The sequence below is a fragment of the Cyrtonyx montezumae genome, unplaced genomic scaffold, assembly GCF_038088225.1.
Source record: "Cyrtonyx montezumae isolate F1298 unplaced genomic scaffold, pur_monq_1.0 scaffold_9, whole genome shotgun sequence".
NCBI classification, from domain to species: Eukaryota; Metazoa; Chordata; class Aves; order Galliformes; family Odontophoridae; genus Cyrtonyx; species Cyrtonyx montezumae.
The window spans coordinates 5,711,201-5,730,381 of record NW_027072100.1 but is presented as its reverse complement, the minus strand read 5'-3'; the positions used below and the strand labels follow the sequence as shown (position 1 = coordinate 5,730,381).

The following is a 19,181-nucleotide window of genomic DNA, read 5'->3' as shown; positions in this document are numbered from 1 at the left end:
ATGGGGACCCTGGTGGAACAAAGAGCAGCACTCAGCCAGCAGGAAGCACAGCAACATTACCATTCCCAGACCAAAAGAGCGATTAACCTAGTGTCCTTATGCTACTGAGTGCAGACAGCAATTTCTGTTATTTCAAAGCCCCTCTGCAGCCTACTGGTGAACAGAGCCCAGTGTTTGCTCACAGTACCCTCTTTGTGTAGGCAGCTGAGGAGTGAACAGGGTATCACAGCACAGGAGTGCAAATTTCAGAGCTGCTCCACATCGGCCTCTTTGGCAAGAGGCACATGGTCCTGTCTGCCACAGCACACACCAGAGGCTCAAGCACACCCTCACTATGGGACGATAGCTCAGGAAGTGTCCAAAGACCCCCACTTCCTTGGTTCTTTGGTCCCATCACTGTCCTATGCACATTGGCCTCCTGCTTCTGCACACTATGTGGCTTGTGCAGGCATCACCTGCATCCACTTTGCAGCTGAGAAATCAGTTAAACCTCTCAAGTTTCATGGCTGGCAGAAAAGCTATAAAAGATTGTGAGAGTTTTCTCCTCTGCTGTGCAGAGGATGGACAGTATAGAACAAAAGGGCCAGTGCAAAAAAGGACACACTACAAGTCAAAGCATTTCTCAAAAGCAGATCCATTTTCCAAGACAAAAAGTGGGAAATGCAGAACCTAAACATACTACCACCACTGGCCAAACCTGGCTGGCAGCTGCTGCACCACCACACCTCTCAGCATGGGCACTGACAAATTTCCTCCCACACCCCTTCCACCTGACCCACCTGAAGTAACTTTAGTGATGAGCTTAAAGTTTTCCTTGTTTGCAGATCCCAGTTCTCATCAGGCTGCTTCCCCTTGCCAGAGGGATGGCACAGCCATCCATCAACTCCTCGTTTCTTTTCCATAGGATGAGTACTCTCTTAAAGATGCAGTTCTGAGCTTCAGACAAAATGGATGATGTGTCTGTCTGAAATAAGACTGTTACTTTGTCAGTGCTCATAGGATCAATTTTATTTCTTCTCTGCTGCTGTCTCCTATGGAGAACACCTTGCCAAATGCAGCATTCATCTCCATGATGGAGTGATCAAGATACATATAATTTTTTTTTGGACAGAAATCACACTGCAACTCAAAGTGGTCAGAATCTCACTATTTCAGGGCCATGCATGGGGATGGACACTACAGAATACCTCCTGGTACAATCTCATCACTTCTCTTATAAGTCTCCCTTTCATGATATTTACTTTCTAAACAAAAAAAAAATTCAGGCAGCAGCACACACTCATTGCTGCTGCTGGCTCACACACGTCTGGATGCACATTAAAAGGCAGAAAACACAGGAACAATACTGCAACATCCTCAATGTACTGAGCATCACCCCAACAGCTTTATTAACGAGACTAACTCAGACAGGCAAGAGCCACTAATACACTGCTGGAGAACGAGGTCTTAATTGTAGATTCATTTAATTCAGAGACAAGCACTTGTGTTGTATTAAGAGCAGCCTATTAGCATTCATGCATGAGCATTCAGTAAGTGTGAATAAATAAATACAGTTCTGTGCAAAACCATTTTTCTAAGCACTGGAACAGAAGGTATTTGTTTCACCGTCACCCTGCACAGAGCAAAGAGGTCGGACTCCAGGGAATGAAACACTGTCCAGGGCACTGTGTCAGGTTCTGGTACTCGAGCATGTCTCACCATTAATCATTTCTGAAGCAACAGCGCCAGGACTTCCCAAAGCTCCCGTTATCACCACACACTGAAACCAAACCTGAACTGAAAATAAATCACAGGCAACATTTGGAGAACAAAATTAAATACATGTCCATTGGGGGATACAATCCTCTGCCCGCTCCCCAGCATCCTCACAAGACACTGATGACAATCACAAGTTAATCACAGACGATGAATTTATTCTTACGTCAATTCCTCTAGAAACAATAACGTTAAAGGTGCAGCAGCACTGATTTGCCCATGAATTCCTGCTGGCATTTGCACATCCTGGGATGAGCTAACAAAGGCGCATGCCGGCATTTTGAAGGATGCAACCATCACAGTCCATGCTAAAACATGCCTTAGTTACCAACTTTCATCATCTGCTGCTCAGAGGATTCACGTACAGTTCAGACTCAGTGTGTACTGGGAGAAGCACCCATCACCAGTCCTCCAGCCATGTGTGGAGGGCTCCCCACGTAGTTGCTGAGCCACCCTCCACTCCCCAGTGCCCTTCCCTCGTTCAGCCCCACTGTTACCCCGCTTTGCTTACAGACAGCCCTCTCCTTGAAGCCTGCCTTTATGTTACCAACACAACCAACTGCCGTCGTGCAGCAGAAAGATGTCACCACAACCGTTCTGAAAGGATTCTGTACTCATTTCGTGATCTACTTTGCCCGTGTTCGATTGAATTATTCCCCCGCTCCCGCATCCCGAAAGCAGCACGGTGTGCTAACGTCAGCCCCAAACAAGCAGCCCGAGCCCTGCAGCCAGCAGCAAAGCCACCTCCTCCCCCAGCGCTGCCCCTTAACGCCTCACGCAGGAGGGAGCTCAGCGGCTCATCCGCACAAACCTGGATTCTGCCATCAGTCAGAAGGGCGAGCGCGTGAAAATAAACCTCCTCCTTTATTCCGGCACGGGCACGCGTGGCAGCACCCAACCCGTGGGGCCGGAGCGCCGCACGCCCGTGTCCGCCGCCCCGCATCCCAACCCCCCCCAGGGCACGCACGGACAGACGGACACGCGCGGCCCCCGCAGGGCGCTGCCCGCCGCTCCCCGTACCCGCGTCCTCCTCGTCGAAGCTGTTCATGCAGGGGAAGTAGATGGCCAAGGCCTCGAAGGAGGCGGACAGGCTGAGACGGCTCTGCGAGCGCTCCATGAAGAGCCCGGAGCCGGGGGCGCCTCCGGGGGCTTCGCCCGCCGCCGCCGCGGGCGGTTTGGCCAGCTTGGCCGCCCCATTCTTCACTCGGAGCACGGCCCGCGGCGTCTTGGCTGCGGCGGGGGCCTCGGCGAGGCGGCGGGGCGAGGCGGTGCGGAGCGGAGCGCGGAGCTCGGTGCGGAGCGCGGCCACCTGCTGCCGCACGGCGCTCTGAGCGGCGCCCCGCCCCGCGCCCAGCCCGGCCCGGCCGCGCCAATGGCGGCGCGAAGGCAGGGCCGCCCCGGGCCGCGCCTCACGGCGGCTGCCGAGCCCGGGGCCGGTCCGCACCCGCGTAAGGAGGGGATGAACCTCCGGAACGAGGAGGTCGCGGTCCAAAGGGCGGTCCGCGGGTCCCGAGGGGTATTCACCAACAGAGCCTTCTGTCTCCCAGACACATCTCATCAAGCAGCAGAAAATTGAAGCGAAGAGTTGTAGAATCATTAAAGTTGGAAAAGAGCTCTGAGATCGTTAAATCCAACTGTCCACCTACCACCGACACTGCCCACATCCCTCAGCATCACCATGGGTTTGGACACCTCCAGGGACAGTGCTCCTGCACCTCCCAGGGCAGCCGTGCCACTGCATCCCCGCTCTCTCTGACAGGGTTTTCCTCATTGCCAACCTGAACCTCCCCAGCACGACTTGACACCATCACCTCTCATTCTACCACTATTACCTGGAAAAAATAGGCCGACCCCCACCTCACACAACTCCTTTCAGGGAGTTGTAGATGCAATAATGCCTCCCCTGAGCCTCCTCTTTCCCACGCTGAGCCATCCCAGTTCCCTCAGCCGCTCCCCACAAGACCCCATTGTGCTCAGACCCCTCACAGCCCCACTGCCCCTCTCTGGCCCCAGGGTCTGTCTGGTACTGAGGGCCCCACAGCTGAGCACAGCACTCACAGTGCAGCCCAACCTGTGCTGAGCACAGGGGATGATCGCTCCCTGTGCTGCTGGCTGCCCTATTTCTCATACACACCAGGATGCCATCGGCCTTCTTGGGCACACTGCTGGCTCACGTTCAGTCAAGCATCAACCAACAGCCCCAGGTCCATTTCTTCCACACAGCCTTCCAGCCACCCCAAGCCTGTAGCAATGTGTGGGGCTGTTGGGTCCTACACTTTGGCCACAACACTTGGTCTTGTTGAACTTCATCCCATTGGCCCCTGCCCAGCAGTCATCCTGCCCAGGACCCCCTGTAGGGCCTTCCTACCCTCAGGCAGACCAAAGCTTGCTCCCACCGCGGCACCCAGGGTCCACACACGGTAAGGACAGGCCTCCACAGCCTGTTCCACCTGAGCTTTCAGGCTGGCTCTGCAACACCATTTAATAGTTCTGATGGGAATTTTGGGTGCTGCAGAAACAGAGTGAATTTCAGCTCATTTCCAAAGGCTAGGTGCCTGGATTTCTCTTGGCCCGCCTCTCAGAGAATTGCTGGCACTGGCTCAGACGCACCAGCTGTCCGGAGGAGCTGATCACTGCTTGCTCTGAAGTGGCATAGACATCATGACATCACCCTTACCCATTTTGGGAGGGAACCAACATACCTTACTCACTGTAGCTATGCCTTGGATAGGGAGGAAGTGGAGCACATTTTCTATCTGTAATTTACTCTCCCCATCAGAGATGCTGTTATCTGGAAGCACAAAGGAAGACACTTGCTCTGTTCACCCACCACCACCACCACGAGCTCCCACACAGACTGCAGCATCACAGGCCTATCAGTGCTCTCACAAAATGCAGGTCAGAGCCCAGGGTATTGTTTAAGGGAAAAGTATGGCTGTAGCTGCTGTAAGCTGGGTGCTACTGAGCAGCAACCTGAAAGAAAAATATTCTCAGATGCTGGAGCCCAGCTACAGAAAACAGAAGATGACCACAGAGGACACCCTGGGCTCGGTCACATCTAGTACTTGCCTCAAACCCACAGTAGCTCTAAGGCTGTAATAGAGTTAAAGACCTCATGCTTGCAAACATTGCCTTTCTTTTTATTTCCATGCACGGTAAAAAGACATAAGAATTACAGCTCATAATAACAACTGTACTTTTCTCCCAAACAGTTAATAAATAAACCCACAGAATCACCTGAAAGCCCTTCCAGGGCTGCAGCATACACATGCTGCCAGTGCCAGGCAAGCAAGGCTGCTCCCTGAGCAGGGAAACAGGAGGTCACAGCACAGCAGCACCCTCAGCGCTCAGGCAGAGCCCCACACTGCAGGCAGCACGTCCTAATGGCACACGCACTCCAAGGTCAGCCAAGGAAAGCCAGGTACCAGCACAGGAATACAACTGAGGCAGGTTCACCTCTAACACGGCACAGGCAAGAGCTGAAGGTGGCAGAATGGAGTTTAAATGGAGTGCCTATTGAGGGACTCAGGTGAGGCTTTTCAGGGTAATTAAGACCCATTAGTGCATTCCCTGACCCTAGCATACACTGTTTTTATTACTGGTGATCCATACGGAATAGTAAAGGTCATTTGAGTTTCAGATGCTAAACTGGGTTTTCAAGGCTTACCAATAGCAAGTGCATTTCTTAATCCAAAAACTAATCAAAATTTGCTCTGGAACAGCATTAATTCCTTCATCAAAGGATGGGCAGGCTATAAAGCAGAAGGAACAGAATGAACTTATTACAGACAATGATGACTCCAGGTCTGAGTTTTGAAAGGCAAGAACATCAGTGAGGAATGTATTACCATATGCTTAAGAAGTGATTTCAATAGCACCAATCAAGGCATTAGCAGAGCTATAGGGACAAATCCAAGTGCATTAAAGCTGTTAGACAGCTCCTGTCTACCAGACCTGGCAGCGCATGCAATCTGAGGAGCAAAGGACATCTGTGAATCAAAATCTGCTTCCAGGTTCCCAGGAGCTACCTAGAAGTGCTGAGAGCTGCTTTCTATTTGTTCCAAGCATATAAGGAAGTTCTGAAATAAGGAGCAGCAATTTAGTCTTGAATTATGCTGTAGTCACCTGAATGTCTCTTGTTCCACTGCATTTTAAAGCACAATTTTGGCAGAGGGACCAGTAGGTAATGGACAGAGCCTAACCTGTGGTTTGGATCTCTGCTCCCTCAGGCGCCGAGTGATTTTCAGTGCTCTTCTCTGTCCTTTGCTTTCTTCACCCATGCATGATCTGAGTGCTCTCAGTATCATCCATTAACTTTGGTGTCATCTACCCCTCCTCTGCCTGCTTTAAGATGATGTTTCTTAAGGCAGGGGCTTGCCTAACTGAGCCAAAACATCCTAAACCAAAAACCTCTGCCTTTAATCAAGTCAAAATATGTCAACAGCTGGAATTCAGAGGGACAGTTAAAGTCATAATGCCCTCTGGATGGCTGGAGAAGACAGTATGTTTAAGGGCAACAAAGAAGTGAAGCTGGCAGCTGTTAGCCTGGAAGTGCTCTTCACTGGTCAGCAAGAACAGAATGATCCTTGGGAGAAACTCAGAAGAGTGAGGATAAGCAAGGAGGGAGATTCCTGCGGAGCTGTAAATAAGCTGAGTGTAACTGAGAACAAACAAACGCAAGGATTTACTGCCCCCAGAACAGCCTGTCTGCGGCTGCTCCAGTGGAAGTGGTTCATTGATTGTTTCCCCAGTGAAGCAGGCTCTGATGGATTGAACCATGGAAAGCTCTGATAGATTTTTCCTACTTCCTCTTTCTCTTCCAACTAGTCACGCCACTTATTTTTTTATCTTGAGTCTTGGGTGTCCGGGTCAGCTTGGGAAGATATATTTTATATGCTGGAGTGAGAGGATTATTATTTATTTTTATTTTTATTCCTTGTTATCTGTGTTGTGAGGATATTGAAGACTGATGCTCTGAGGAGCCAGACGCTGTACAAACATGTGGTAGAAAACATCTCTTCCCCAGGAGCTCACTGTCTGCATAGTCTAGACAAATAACAGAAAGCAGTATAATTTTTCTTATACAAGTGCAGGGTATGAAGCATGGGAGTTTTACTTGGTTTGCCCGAGACCACATAAGGAAAAGCTCTTTTGGAGTTAGGAATTGAATGCAGATTTCCTGCTTTGATCTCAAGCCTACCTTCAGCTTTTTGCTAATATAGGCATTCTTATTTTCTAGCCTCAGCAAACTTACATTGTCCATGGGAAATAGTGCACATTGCCAAAGCGTCCAGACAGGTTTTTACAGCATCCTTTGCTGGCTGGAATCCAGGGAAGCTGAGTGCTTCAGTTTCTTGACAGCCCAACCCCATCCGTGCCCTGCTGTGGCATAGCAAGCACTGCTGCTGCAGGAAGCTGGCCAGTGCAGCATGCAGTGTGGTGCACAGTCCAGAATGAACTGCCCTTCTTTAAACCCCAAGCCCCACTGATAAGCAGATTTGTTTTCAGTCTTTCTGTTTTTCCACCCTTCTCTCTTAATATCCTGTAGTTGTAGTCATCTCTCTCTCTATCCTTAGTTATCAGAAACAAGCCTGCAATGTGCTAAACCACCAAGGAGACAGAGCCAGGAAGGTGAGCAACAAGATGCTGAGCCATCATCTTTCACTCCTACATTCCCTCTTCTTGCTATCCCCATTTCTTCTCATATTTGCCTAGCCAGCCTTTTTTCCAAGGGTTAAGAAGTTTTGAGGCTTCACACCAGACCATGCACTCTGTTCTTACTGTTGGCATCGACTCACTTCAGTTTCAGCCCATTCAGTGATTTCCACCCGCTGGGAGCAGGGCTGCATGGATGGGCTGAGTACTGCTGTAGGATATCTTTCAGTTGACAATCTCTGCTTCACTCTGCCTTCTCAGGTGTTGATTTGTTGTCTTTTTTCTCCCACTTTGATTCAGACAGCAGAGGTGTTTTTTCAGGCTGTTTGTTTTCTGAAGATCCGAAGGACTGAAACATGGGCCCAGACTGATGAAGTACAGGTAGCGGCCATTTGCAGACAAGTGCTTTCTGTTGCAAAATTCAGCCACAAGTGAAAGGGAACAGGAAATATCTGCATGGAAAAAATACTCTAAGGAGCAAGTGCTTGCTTATCCCCTGCCCTGATTTATCATAAGCACAGCACCTCTCTGGAGGCCACTCCTCAGCTCTCTGGGCTTGGAAATGCTATACACCGAAAGCAGAAGCTTGAGAGAAAAAGAAAATGAGAAATCAAAAGCAGGAAGAAAGCCAAAAATGCTGAACTGGAGGAGGCACCGGGAGAGAAGGAAAGGAGTGGGGAGTTTAAGCAGTCAGAGGTTGTACAATCATGGAGAAGTTCAACAGAGCTGGGCTTGAGGCACATCCTACATCTGAGGAGCACACCCAAGAGGCTGAGTAGGACTTACACAGCCCATCTAGCTCCTCTGAAAGGCTTTGTAGGAGAAAATCTCACCTGGAAAGCAGATCAGTAATCCTAAGTGTCTGTGTATTGAAGTGTCAGGTTGACTGGCCCCAAACGAGAGAGAGCTGCAGCTCAGACATCAGGGGTCAGTCCTGCATGGGTATGGAAACAAAGGAGCTGCCCCTGCAAATCTGAGCCACAGTGTCTTCGCTGTACAAACCATCCTGCAGAGCAGACATTTTGTGGAAGATATCCTGAGGGTTTAGGAGCGAGGATTTAACAGATTGTGGCTGAATGAAAGCATAGAATTGTGCAGACAAACTGCTTCCTTCACTCCTTTCATTCATAGCTGCTCGTGGCACTGGCATTGTCACAAGAGGAGGCGATGCTGGGAGTGACAGGTGGAATTTAGTGCATTTGAATTTTAATCAGCAATTATTGTAAAACACAATAATGCTTCAACTGGTGGGTAATTCGGCTCCAATTCCAAAAATACAGACTGATCCACTCTAGTTGTAAATTTCCAACCTCTTTCTTCCAAGCAAACTAGCATATAGAAATGTATGAATGATAACCAAGCAAAGTAATGATGGCTGAAGAACTCGGATAGCTCAGAGCTGCAGAGCCAAATTACATAGCAGTAGTATGGCACTCATCCCAGGTCATGCTTGGAAGGATTCAGGCTTACTTCTCTGACGGCTGTGGCTGCACCCTGTTCCCCTGCACGCATACATGGGTGCATTTACTGTTAGAATTTGGGTTCTGTAGTTGCCAGAACATGTGGCTGCAGTGCTCCATGCTGCAACATGTCTCATCTCTGCTCCCTCCATTGGGCATCATTGGTAGGGCTGAAGCCTTTGGCACTGGGGCGACTTTGTACATACTCCCAGCCTGGATTGGGAAATATCTTTTTAAATGAGACTGCTGAGTCTGTAATGAGAAGAGGACAGAAATAATCCCGTGTGTGACTTCCCACAGATGGGCTTTAGTACTTGTAAAAGTTGTAGCAAATGGATTTGCTCCGGGCTCGAATAGACATTGACAGATTTATAGAATGAGCGGTGATGCAATGTAGCTAGAGCAAAGCTGTGTCCAGGAAAGAGAAACTGCCACACTCACGGGAGGACACAGATCTCCAAGGGTGGTGGCTGTGCTGGGGCTGCTGTCGTGTCCTGCAGGATGGAGTGGCTGGGCAACGGGGAGAGGCAAAAATGCTTTTTCTTCCCCCCGAGAGCTAGCAACAGCTTGGCAAAGCGTGGTGGTAATTTTCTGGTGCTGCCTGCACGGCTGCTTTTACCCTTTTTCTTCTTTTTCCCTTCCTCCTTCCCCCAGGCTGTTGCAACCACGTTCCAAAAACGATAAAAAGGGCTCACACGTCTGTAGGTACCAACGGGGCTAAATTTGTTGTATATTATGCACATTTTTCACACTGCAGCATTTTTGCTGAAGTCAGTAGGAATAGTGTTACATAAGGAGCCCCCAGCAGATTGCTCGCAGAAGACTGTACAAGATAAGTAATTGAAAGCTGAGACTCCAACAGTGTACCTACAAACTGAAAGCCAGCCCAGCCAAGTGACGCCACACATTTTGCCATCATACCCTCCAATGTGGCATCACCTTGCAAATACACAGGGACCTCAGGAGCGTGCTGGAGCCTTCAGTGGTAAGCCAACTTGGCTTCTCAAAAACCTCTTGTCTTCTGATGTAACCTGTCCTAAAGCCAACAAATCATTTGCTATAGCTCACATGTCAAATACATCATCAACAGGTTGGTTTTCCCAGTGGTGCAACTCCTCTCTTGGTCCTTAGGAAACCATAGGAGGGGACGGAAGAGACTGGGAAGTGTCTGTCTCCTGAAAGTTTCATTTTAAGAGGCATAATGTAAATGCACCACAAGCATATCCTGGGAATTCATTTGTACATTGATTGCTTTAGTAGTTTCAGAGCTATTGTATTTTTTTTTTATCATTGGCTCCTGGTAGCACCAGTAAAAAAGCAGATAATATTTCCATGTTCTCTCTCAGACTGCATTCTGCACAAAGTACTCGAATTTATCACTGTGCTTCTTATCTCACCAGTCTTATTTTTATTCCCCTCTTCACATTTAATTTCAGTATTTTTTTTAACATTTGAAAGCTCCTCCAATCATTCACCTTTGCCAATCTTTTGGAGGGCATCGCTGACAACAGTACAAACACAATTCCTTCTGGGTTTCATGCTTTTTGCTGCGGAGAGATCTTCAAGTTCACCCAAATTGCTCCCAGTCTTCAAAACACGAGGCCCACACGTTGGAATGTTCACTGAAAATACTGTACCAACAGTTTCCCATATCTGCTAATTTTTCTGCCAAAAAGACTCCCTCACTTTCAAGTTCAGTTATTAAGAAGTTTATCATGGCTGTCTGAAAACCTGCCTTTTTCTGGCCTCCATTCTGAACACTACGGGATTGATGCTCTCCATTTCACAAGACAGAGCAGTGCTGAGCTCCATCCCCTTGTCTCCGGTGGAAAACATCTTCAGCTTGCTTTTGACAAAATGGAGTTGCGTCAGTGATTCAGAATTGCTGAAAAACTGTTTTAATAAAATAGCACGCTTGTCAGATGAGAGAAAATATGGTTTCAATGCGTCTTAGAGGTCAATAAATCTGCTGCTGGCTGTCTGCAGAGATAACTACCTTGTCGTACAAGGCCCAAGAATTGCTGGCAGTTTGTTTCAGTAAAAAGGTGAAGAAGGGAGAAATAAGGTAAGGAGGAATTTGACACTCACTCAGTATCAGCATGTAAGGTGCCAGCTCTTCTTCGGATCCGCCGGGAACCACACGGACCACGCAGTACAGTGTGGGCAACGTGAGCTCCAATGGCTCAGGTCCATTTCCATTCTTTCCCAAAGGAAGAGTCTCATTAAATGTGTGTGGGTTAACGTTCATCAGGACTGGCACACCTGAGCACATGGGGATGCTCAGAGCAGCTCTGCCTTCCCCAGCAGAACGCATTGACTGGACCCATCCCCAGAAGACTTTCACTTTTTAATTTAACTTCTGTCGATTTAGCCATTTTCTGAAACAATTTCAGCAGTGAAGAGCCTTTTCAGAATGGAGAAGAAAGGTTTTCCTTCTCCTGAAAACACTGAAAGAAGACATCTTCATGCTGCCAGGCTTTCTTGTTGGGTTGCTTTCAAAACAAAATTGCAGTGAAATGCAGTCAGTTCTGTGAAGTGCTTTGATTGTGACGGATCCGTGCGTTCCGGCTTAAATATTTTCCTGTCTTTCTCTAATTCTCCGTGTGGGAGAAGCAGGAGGAAGGCAGAGCAGAAGTCACACAGTGTGTTGGAGGACCAGAGAGCTTGCACCCACCTTCAGAAGTGTGGGAACATGGGGTGGATGCATCCTCAGTGGAGGAAGAGCATAGCAGCAATGGGGAGAGCCATGAGAGCTGCCCCCAGGAGCCTGCTCCATCCCCTGTGCTCCACCTCCAGCACCCACCTCTACCTCTCCAAGTGACCTCCAGCCAATGCCCACCGCCCAGTGACCTTCCTGCGAGAGCAGGCGTGACCCTCGTGTCACATCTGCTCAGATCTGGGGCTTTTTAGGGCAGTAACAGCATTATGCATGGTTATTTTGAACAGTGTCCTGAACAACGCAGCCCTCTGCCAGGCTGTGGGCTCAGAGCTCTGTGCAAAGCAGGGGCAGTTGCCAGGACCCCTATATTTGTGCTAAGAGAGGCAGAGGCAGGAGAATTTTAATGCAGATTTCAGCATCCTGCAGACACAAAAAGAAATCCAGGCTTTGCAAAGTCAAACAGAAGCGGATTCATCCTCCTGGGAGCTACAAAATAGGTTAAGATGCCAAAAATAACCTGCTGCTAGTTATAGATGCTCCAGCTCTGTTACCAAGGCACGAAAACTTGAGCAGGGTTCGACACAGCACACTTGTTCCTCTGCGGTGTCACTGTGACCTTCTGCAGCTTCCCCGCCCCAGATGCAGCCGAGTTACAGAGGGCTCTGGCACTTGTAGTTCCTAGTCCTGGTGCCTGTGCTCTGAGCAGAGCTCGTGCTGTAGAGAAATGCAAGTCTCCCCATTCTACTGCAGCTGGGGTCCCCCTCTCCTGCCCGTGCCACGAGCAGGCAGAAGTGCTCCTCCAAGCGGTGAGGTGGGAACAAGTCCCCGTGAATGGTCCCCCTCTCCAGCAAATTTTTCTGAGGAAAATTATCTAAACCACAAATAATTCCCTACATCCCCGGTATAGGGGCTGTTCTGCTGGAGGAAGGGAAAACTACCACAGAGGTGGGCTCACACCATGTGCTCTGGGGTTGGGGGGCTGGAGTGAGGCGGGGAGCACTATAGGTGCCTTCGCCCTACGCCCAGCCTGCATCCAAAGCATCACTTTGTGCACTCTGCCCATGCCCCTGAGCATGGGGTGGGAATCACTGGGAAAGCAGCCTCTGCTCCCAGCTCCTGCCCAGGGCGGGCAGCAAAGAGGGCCACTGGAACAAAGGGAGATAAACAAAGGATAATCTGTCAGGCAACGATTCATCATTTAAAGCCAAAGCAAAGAAATAATTTCCCAGTGAGCACAGCACCGACCAGATGGGCTGAACCACTCCATCAGCAGGCAGGTGTCCCAGGGCCCAGAAACCATCCCGGCACGGCTGCGGGGCAGTTATCACACGTGGCTCTGATGTTTCCCAGCACAGACAACCAAAGCCTTTGCTGCTGCCACTGCTTTTATTGGTTTGTTTGTTTCATGTAACATTTGCACGAAGGACCAGCGGCATCTCCTGCAGGATGCCTGCAGTGGTACAGCCGCTGCCTGAGGAGCAGATGCTTTGCTGGGAAATCATTTTCATTTGCAAGATCGCACATCAAGAGAGAAAACCTGGGCCATTCAGAAGGGTCTGAAGAGGGGAGAAAGAGATAAGGACCTGAGGGAGCTCAGAGCTATGGGAAGCGATGTTGCTGGGCAGGTGGCCCTGTCCGGCCAGGATGTCACAGCGCACAGCCCCTGCATGGCTGCCCAGAGCTGCTGCTGGTGTCACCTCGCGGCCCCCCAGCCCTGCTTGGCAGTATGACAAGCTGCTGTCAGTCAAAAGCCTTTCAGCAAACAGGCAGTGACAGTTCGCAATGCAGCGTTTTTCTCCTCCATCCCGAGCTGTGCTGGATCCCAGGACATGTAATATCTGCCAGAACATAAATCCCCACGCTACAGGAGGTCACCTTCCCTAATCTACGATGTCCAGTTGCATAACTGAGATCCTGAGCAAATAGCTTACATTTAATCTGTGCTTCCTTCCCTCTCAAGCATGGCAAATCAATTCCTGGGTAAGCACAGCTTCAGCACAGGGCTGAGAGCACACAGTGGTCACAGTAACCTCCAAAAGAGACCAAAAAAAAACCCAGAGAAATGGACAAGGGAAGGTTTTACCACCCACCCCCACACCTCACCCCATTGATTCTCTCTGTGATGGGGATTTTGGTACCTTCACCACAGCACTCCCTGCCCAGCAATGGATCTTGCAGATGTTTCTTTGGTTTGCTGATGACCTTTTGTGCAAGCAGGGGTATTAATAGGATGCTCCATCTCCAAACATCCCCGTGTCCCTGCTCCCCCGCTCTCACCAGTTCTCTGAACTCTTCAAATAACGAACCCTGCATCTCATTGGGGTAATCCCAAACCAAAACACACTGCCACCAACTGATCCCATCCCTGGGGCAGGAGGCAGCTCCATTCTCCTTGTCCCTGTCTGAATAAGAATGTGCTCTGTATGTCCATCCTCGGCCATAGCATGGAGGGGGAGACAGCCCCACAGCCTTCAATGCAGTGTCCTGGGGGAAACAGGAGTTGGGGGGGCGGGGGGTGGGGGACAAGAGCAATGGATCTGCGCATCCTCCTCCCTGCAGGGCTACAAGGGGGCAGCCATGGGGCCGGGGCTGCTCCCGCCCCACAGAGCATCTTCTGCACAGGAATTAAGAGCGTTAGTCCCAAATCTCCTAATTTACCCTGACTTTTTAATAGTATTCATGGTGGGAGCCATCTGGACTGGATAATTTATTAGCTTAGAATAATTCAACCGCTTTGCTAATCTCATCCCATTTCCCAGGGTTCCCTCCAGGTACTCCATGGCACAGAGGGATAGGAGCACTGTGCTGAGGCTGCCCTGTGCCTGCAGCCCTCCAGGGCCAGCAGCAGCCCCACTCTGCCCATAAGATGAGGGGGAAACAAGTAAAATGGAGCTGTATAAGAAAATATATGTTCGTAGACCTGCATCTATATATCTCCATACGCACTCAGCACTTCAGCAAAGGAGGGAAGCTGGAGGGTGCCACATCCAATGGGTTTCCCATGTGGCGTGTCCCTGCCACTCTGTAAAGGCCACCATGGCTGTGGCATTGGTGTGGGGGCACAGCTTTCCCCGTCCCCTGGCAGGGCAGAGCTTGGCAGTCCTGGGTGCCTGGGCCACCCCACAGCAGGGCCCCTGCCAGCCCCAGAAGCTGAGCATCAAAGCAGCTCTCCAGCCACAGCAGCCGCCTGCTGCCCCAAACACTGGCCTCGTTGCAAAGTCATAATTGAGCCCTTATTAGCCTAAATGATTAAACTGCCCTCTGTTGAGAGAAATCAATTTGCCAGCAAATTTCCTTCTGCTCAGCTCGTGGCACCAAGTGCTCTCAGGCTGTGTTCTGCTCCTATGAATGTGTGGGGATGGCTCCAATGAATACTGTCTTTGGCCATGGGGACGCCTGGCCTGGGGGGGTCACACTGCACTGTCCCTGCTGCCATCACCACCCCCTCCTCTCCTTTCCTCTGCAGGAAAAACATCAGGAACCATGGGAATTAGATCATCTGCTCCAAAATTACTCACACTGAATTAATCACCCAGCAGTGGAGCAGGAGCAGCCTGGGGACACTGGGGATGAGTGAGTAGAGAGCTCTGGGAGCCCGGTACTGGCATGAGCAGGGATTCGCTTTGCCTCATCTGCGTTTGAGCTGCAGCTCCCACTTGGGCTTCAGGAGTAATGGAGGGCATCCTCCGTAATGGGAGGGCAAAGGGAGGTGGCCCAGAGCTGTGTCCCTTCACCACTGGCATCACAGCAGTGAGCTTCTGTGCCCTGGAACAAAGCTGTCTGCTGCCTCACCAGCAGCGAGCCGGCCGCTGCCTCCACGCCAAGCCAGCCCTGTGCACAGCTGTGATTAAGTTATGGCTCGTACAGGAGTAGTGCTGCCAGAAGACATCCAATCGCTTCTCTCTGCCATCATAAATCAGAAGTACTCATCCTCACATCTGCAAGAAGCAGCCAGCCCTGGTCCTGCTGTCTGTGTCTCTGTCCCGCAGCTCCCAGCGAGGGGACACCGGTGTGCCAGGTGCTGCAGGGTCATGGTGCCACCAGGGCTGCAGCTGGATGCAGGACAGAGGACCTGGGGAGGCAGCTGCCAGCACGGGGCAGGAGATGAGTGCACTTTCTCAACCTGAAGATGGGGGTTTTTGTGCTAAAGGCAGATCCATGCGGTCCCATGATTTAAGTCAGACGTGAAGAGGAAATTCTTTACCCACAGGTGGTGAGGCCCCAGCACTGCTGCAAAGAGCAGTGGGTGCCTCATCCCTGGGGGTGCCCGAGGCCACACATGGGCCCTGGGCAGTCTGAGCTGGGGGGGCTCCAAGGTCTCTCCCAACCCAACCGTCTTGGCTGTACACCCCCAGGGCTTCTTTCAGTTTCTAGGGATGTTGGAGAAATTAGATGTTTTTACTTCCTTTTGGTGCCTTCCAGAAAATTGCATGCTTTAATGAAATGTTTGTGCGTAAGCTTTAAGTAATCAGCAGCTCCGACAGGATACAAATTCTTTCTTTTTTGTTTTTCTTTTTTTTGTGTCTGTGTGTGCTGATATTTTGCCCATTTCAGAGAATCTGCAATATTTTCCTGGATTTATGTCCACCGTAAAACTGAGATCCTGTCCCAAAACACCCATACTAAGGTACGGCTGAAAATATAAAGACTTAATAAAAACTTATGCAGTAATTTGGCTCCTAATCCCAAATACAATCTCTCCCTTCAAATAAAGGCAGCTTCTGCAAGATTAAATTCTCCCTACATATTGTTTATAGGCTTGATACCTTCCATCAAGCTTAGAAGGGTTTTAGGTTCTTAAGTCGTGGCTCTGTAATTGCACATCTGATTCAGCTTGTGATGCAGAGAGCTCCCAAGGAAGCTTTTGTATAAAGATTTCCCCATGTCTGACAATCGTGTGTGACACTGAGATGCATTCTGTACACCGTGCAGTGCAGGGAAAGTGCAAGACCTATGATTTCTTAAAGCGAAATGCCCACTTTTGCTTTAAGGTTTGCTGCAGAAATGCCCTGCAAACTGTGCTGGTCATCCATGCCCATGTCCGTGTTGTGCTCACTCAGCAAAACATCCCGGCCAGGTTATATTTAACCTCAGCTTGAGCATCGCAGTCGTAACCTCCCATGCAATCTGCCTGGGCAGTGTCATAATTAATACTGCCCTTGCTCAGGCTACAAGAGGAACATGCGATGGCTCAGCTAGCTATAAAGCACAACAGAGATCCCATCTGGTCCAGCATCTATTTATGCCTCCCCAGCCCCAGGTAACTTTGAAAGTTGGGGCTGGTGGTTAAGTAGAAAATGGTTCTTGAAAAGCGAGATGGGATGTGCAGCAAGAGGAGAGATCCCAGGGAGACAGAGAAGCTCAGGGCTGAGGTCGGTGCCTGGGTCCCAGCACGTGTCCTCTGCACTGCAGGAAGCTGCTGTGGCCAATGTTAACTGATCGCTGTGGGGAGCGCAGAGCTCATCCTTGGGCAGGAAGGAGTTAATTTTGTCACCAGACTTGAGCTGACACTGCATTCTCTGGAGAAGAAGAGTCCCAGGACTCTGCTTTCTGCTCCGTAGCTTACACAAAGCAATGTTTCCAATGTTTCCAGCCTCGCCAGCTGAACTCAAACCTCACCAGCAGTGGGAGAACTGTGCTCCAAGAGCAGGGTCAGGCTGAGCCTGCTAGTTGTCCTTGGTTCCCAAGGGGCTCCCTCCAGCTGGTGCCTGCAGGCTGCACCGGCACAGACATCCCTGCCTGGGTCTGCACAGAGACGTGTCAGCCCAGAGTTGAGCTTAGTGTGGGCTCAGGGGGTGTTTGCTGCAGCACAGAGCCTGGGACAGGGCTTGCCTGGGCCACCACCACCGCTGTGCAGTGCCCAGCAGCACTGCCTGCTCTCTGTGCCCAGGGATATCTTATTGCCATGGTTATGGAAGAAAGACAGCGTGAGCAACGCACAGCTAGCAGCAGATCTGACCAATTGTGATGACTGTGGGGATGGTGGCATCACAGCTTCTGACTTTTTCATTATTTAGATACACGGGCATAGAAGACTGCAGAGAAATGAGCACCAAAGGAACATGTTGTGAGGGATAATAACTGCCCTTTGAAGATAGGAGCGCAGGCTCAGAACTGTCAGAGATGCAAACAGGATTTGATTGAATCCATTTCCCAAGGGGACAGGACTTGGTGCTGTGGCAGTAGTGTGGATTTGCCTCTGTTCCTACTCAGAGGTCACCCAGAGAAGGGTGTCCATGTGCTCAAAGCTCATCTCACTTTCCCAGCTTTACTCTGCCATGTGGGTTTGCAGCAGCTGCTGGGCGCCAGGTCCGGGAGCAGTGCTGGAACATAGTGGCTGCTGTCACCCACAATCCCAGGGCTCTTTGATTTGCAGTGCTTCCCGCAAGCAGACTGGAAGGAAATTGGTTTAAAATGAAATACCACATCCTGTCTTATTTTCTGGGGCTACAGTCACAGATCCTCTGATGCACTTACGTTTGTGAAATGTTTGTTTGCATTCCGGGTGGCTTTGTTATCCCTTCACACCTCAAACTCATCCATCTTTGGGAGCTAACCTCTGCTATTTTCATTTCACCATTTCTTTGTCCCAGTTGCTTCTTTATTAAGAGCTTTTTGTCTTCCAAGGCAGCTGGCATCAAAATGGATAATTAGATTATGTTCTGGCACTCCAAAGGTAAATGCATTAACACTTTCCCATATACTCTCCTGGCCTCTGGCTGATCTGTGAGTGTTCAATAAAAGAATGCAGCCTGAAATAAAGATGTTTTGTAGATCTTTAGTATGAACAGGGAAGTCTCAGCTGGGATTTTCAAGACAGCCTCATGCTGCTCTGGGCTCTGTGCCTAACAGCGCGTTGAACCCTGGCTCTCCTGCGTCTCTCTCCACTTGAATTTCTGTCTGTACAGACATGAAGGAGACAGTCCATTTCCTATGATTCTTGGGAGCACAATCCTGCTGAGGGAACTCGGGTGGCCCACAAGCAGCACTGCCTTCCTCTGGGAAAGTGGGGCTGAGCCTCGGTGCTGGGAGCGCAGCGCTTGCGATGCTAAGCTTCAGTATGAGGTGCTAAAATGTAGTTTCAGATTCTCTTTCTCACTTTGTCAGGCCTGACTGCTTTCCAGTTAGGCAGAGGGATGGCATTTTGCTTTGGAAATACCCAAAGATAGAAGCTGAGATTTCCCTGCAGGGCTTTACTTGCTTTCTGAAAAAGTAGCTCAATTCCAGTAACATACCGAATTTGGTTACCGAAATTTCCTGCAGATCAGTGTGTGAAATGTCCTTAGTTTGCCCTTGAGAGTGGTGGTACCTTCATGATATCAGAACAGCTACTTCCCGTGGGAATAGCAGGTGGCAGAAAGAAAATCAGACTTCTATTTCCAGAGAAAGACAAAATTTCCAAGAGAAGTGGAGTTGTGGAGCAAGGCTGGGAGAGTCCACAGCTTACATCTGCAGAACTGTTCCATCTTTGCCATGAAGGAAGTGAGAGAAAGCACTGCCCCATGTCCTCTGCCTCCATCAGTTTAATCAGCACACCTCAAATGCATGAGTGGGCTGGAAGAACTGGAGTATAAGCATGAATTAGAAGGCAATCTTATCCAGGTTGCGGGGGAAAGCTCTAGAAAGCCCACCCCAGAGCTGCACACTGAATT

General features: G+C 49.9%; 2 protein-coding genes across 3 annotated transcripts in view; one reads left to right on the top strand and one right to left on the bottom strand.

Moving 5' to 3' along the window:
• Positions 1-3,036, bottom strand: part of RIMS4 (regulating synaptic membrane exocytosis 4) — a 47,331-nt gene extending 44,295 nt beyond the window's left edge. Inside the window, exon 1 of the mRNA XM_065754563.1 lies at positions 2,776-3,036. Coding sequence (XP_065610635.1) covers positions 2,776-2,872 — 97 coding nt within the window. The 5' untranslated portion in view covers positions 2,873-3,036. The remainder of the gene's footprint in view (positions 1-2,775) is intronic.
• The window catches only part of STK4 (serine/threonine kinase 4), a 186,875-nt gene that overhangs the window by 96,442 nt on the left and 71,252 nt on the right, over positions 1-19,181 (top strand). The gene's annotated exons all lie outside the window — the stretch shown is intronic.